The 3,473-nt window shown below is 33.7% G+C and overlaps 1 protein-coding gene across 1 annotated transcript; it reads right to left on the bottom strand.

The window, feature by feature from the left end:
• Positions 1-722: 722 nt before the first annotated feature.
• LOC142235710 (pupal cuticle protein Edg-78E-like) lies at positions 723-1,152 on the bottom strand. The gene is made up of 2 exons (XM_075306970.1): positions 1,141-1,152; positions 723-1,076 (listed from the first exon to the last, which is right to left on the bottom strand). The coding sequence occupies exons 1-2, from the start codon at positions 1,150-1,152 to the stop codon at positions 723-725; spliced, it is 366 nt and encodes a 121-aa protein (XP_075163085.1).
• Between the last annotated feature and the right edge of the window lie 2,321 nt (positions 1,153-3,473).

The raw sequence follows: 3,473 nt of genomic DNA, 5'->3' as shown, positions 1-3,473 counted from the left end.
TTGGTTTTCGCAATTTTTATCCGATTGGCCTGAAATTGGAAATCTAGAGGTATAAAGGGTCCATAAACATGTATGACGAAGATGATGTGTATCGGTCCATGGTTTTGTATCTCCCACCGATCCTGACCTCTTGAGCGCCTAGACATCCCAATTCTAAATCTAGAGGTATTATAGGTCCGTATAGAGGTGTGGCGAATATGGTGTGAATCGGTCCATGTTTTGTTATAGCCTCCATATAGACCGATCTACCGATTTGACGATCCATGATTTGGTATATATGTTTGCTTGGCAGAATATCTGTCATCAAATCCACCTGAATTTCTATGTTACCCGGTACGACGAATAGTTTTCAAAGGAAACAAATATATAATTGCTTTATGATCCGTATATACTTGTTTTATGATATTTTTTCTCCTCATAAATTACCTACGTTGCGTTGAACTGAGTTATAGAAAAGCAATAGGATATTTTATCTTCAGTACTTACATTGAAAGGCCTATTTATAAGCCTCCATAGCACCTAAAATTATTTTTGGGAGGCAAATAAATAATAATAATTGTGTACTTCAAGAAATGCTAAATAAATTTACTATATGAGAATAACTTTATTAATACTTTGCTGTCTTTCTTATATTGCACTAAAATAATTGACCTAACGAATATTAAAGCTGGACTTTATATGGTATTTACATTTTATGGAAGAAAGAACTATCCGTATAGAAATCACGCTTTGGCTAATCTTGGAAAAGGATGGGATTCGATATATGCTAATGCTTTTAAAATATAGGATGGAATAGGGGGCGGGGTTGGTAGATGATCTCCTTGTGGTTGATAACCATTTTCATCGGCTGTATAGGTTAGTGCTATATTCTGACCTTCCGGTGAAGTATAGCTATAAGATCCTGATGCATAAGAACTGCCAACTCCTGTTTCACTCACTGAAATTCCATTTGAAGTTTGATAGGCAAAATCGTAGCTGCCATCGGAATGTACCTCGTTAATATGATTTAAGGTTCTAGCATTTCCATCAGAAGAAATACCCAATGCAACAGCAAATACACAGGATAATATGGCCACCTGAAAAATAAAAAAGAAATATTCAGATTTTTTTGAGTTACATTATAATATCCACTTGTCTTACACTTGGAAACATTTTGGATTGAGTTTTTTTTTTTTTTTCAAGTAATTTTACAATAGTTTGTTTGTTTGTACCACAAATTGTGTTCTGCGTTGTCTGCAGAATATCACATTTCTTTTATATATCAAAATAAGTTTTTTCTGGTCATGCTTTATGAGTTCAAAAATATGACTGCTCTTGATATCATTATCATCTGAAATAAATTAAATATTTTATGGGCATAAGCTTCTTTACAGCTTAACATAACATTTCATTCTCTAACGAATCATTAACATGAATGCAAACTATTTAAATCTGCTATAAAATTATTTACATTAACATAAATGTTCACAATAGACCCAATACTAGAATTTGTAGGCTTTAGTAGAAGGAACAACTTCATGGCTATATTAGTCAGTACTAAAAATATTCTATATAAATACACGTATAGAAAAGTTTGTTTTTCATATGTTCCTTTGTAAACAAAATGTGTTATGGGCTAAATTTTGTAAACACAATATTTTTAAATGTAAAACAAGTAAGTAAAGTCTAAAGTCGGGCGGGGCCGACTATATTATACCCTTCACCCCTATGTAGGCCAAAATTTGTGTTACCATCTCAACTACTTCACATTTGCTGGAAGCTATATAAAGGAGACAATTTTTTTAATTCTACTAAATCTCTAGAATTAAAATTTAAATCGGCTAACGCTATCCAGTTAATTGGAGAAAACTTCCATTGAAAATGTGTCTAAAATGTATAACAGTCTACCATATTTCCCCAACTCTGGAGTACGTATATATGGGAGCTATATATAATCTGAACCGATTTTGACTAAATTTATCATGTATAGTTAGAATAATAATTCTGCTATCTATGCGAAATTTCACGTAAATGGGAGTATAACTTTGGCCCCCCTTGTCATGTGAGTGCAAATCGGACGGAAGATATATATGGGAGCCATATCTAAATCTGAACCGATTTCAACCAAACCATTTGGCACAATTACCGATACTACTAAACGTACTCCTTGTGCGAAATTTGAAGCAAATCACGGTAAAACCCTGGATTTTGAGACCATATAAGTTCAAATCGGACGAAAGATATATATGGGAGCTATATCTATGTTAAATTTGAATCGATTTTGACCATATTTGGCACATACAATAGTATCGTTAAAAGTACCGCTTGTGCAAAATTTGAAGTAAGTCAGGGCAAAACTCTGGCTTTTGAAACCATATAAGTCCAAATCGACGAAAGATGTATATGTGAGCTATATCTAAATCTGAACCGATTTTAAAAAAATTTGACACACTTAACGATACTATTAAACGTACCCCTTGTGCAAAATTTGAAGCAAATCACGGCAAAACTCTGGCTTTTGTGGCCATATAAGTTCAAATCGGACGAATGATATATATGGGAGCAATATCTAAATTTGAACCGATTTCAATCAAATTTACCAAGCATTGGTAGAATGTCAATTCTGCCCTCTGTGCAAAATTTCACGAAGATCGGTAGTTAACTTTGGCCTCTGTGGTCATATGAGTCTAAATCGGACGAAAGATATATATATGGGAGCTATATCTAAATCTGAACCGATTTGGCTGATATTTTGCAAGATTTTCGATATTCATAAAATATTTGGATGTACGGTATTTCAGGAAAATCGGTTGATAAACACTCTAACTATGACCAAATCGGGGATAAATATATATGGCAGCTATATCTAAATCTGAACCTATTTTTTCCAAAACCAATAGCGATTGTCTCTGTCCCAAGAAACGGCCCTGTGCCAAATTTGAGGACGATCGGACTTAAATTGCGAGCTGTACTTTGTGCACAAAATTACATATACAGACAGACGGACGGACAGACAGACAGACAGACGGACATCGCTAAATCGACTCAGAATTTAATTCTAAGCCGATCGGTATACTAAAGGATGGGTCTATGACCACTATTTCTTGGCGTTACATACAAATGCACAAACTTATTATACCCTGTACCACAGTAGTGGTCAAGGGTATAAATATAATTTTGTCCTTGTAAAAATATATTTTGACAATAAACATATGCAAATGGTTCTCAAATTCCGCAAACATGTTCTATTATTTAAATGATATAATTTGAGACCATTACATGGTCGGGAAAATCAGGCACCTGACCATTCATTTTTTTTAATCTTTTTGCAGGGAAAAAATTATTTTTATAGCTTACGTATAGACATGTCTAGAACCATTACATGGCCATAAAGACCATGTACGTTGTTTTCGTGACCATTTACTTTTTTTAAAAGAAAATAAATTTATAACAACATTGAGCAGGTACACACGATTTTGATTTTGCTCGTCAGT

Source organism: Haematobia irritans, chromosome 4, assembly GCF_050003625.1.
Source record: "Haematobia irritans isolate KBUSLIRL chromosome 4, ASM5000362v1, whole genome shotgun sequence".
Lineage (NCBI taxonomy): Eukaryota > Metazoa > Arthropoda > Insecta > Diptera > Muscidae > Haematobia > Haematobia irritans.
The sequence above is the reverse complement of the archived record's forward strand: the minus strand, read 5'-3'. Positions and strand labels throughout refer to the sequence as shown.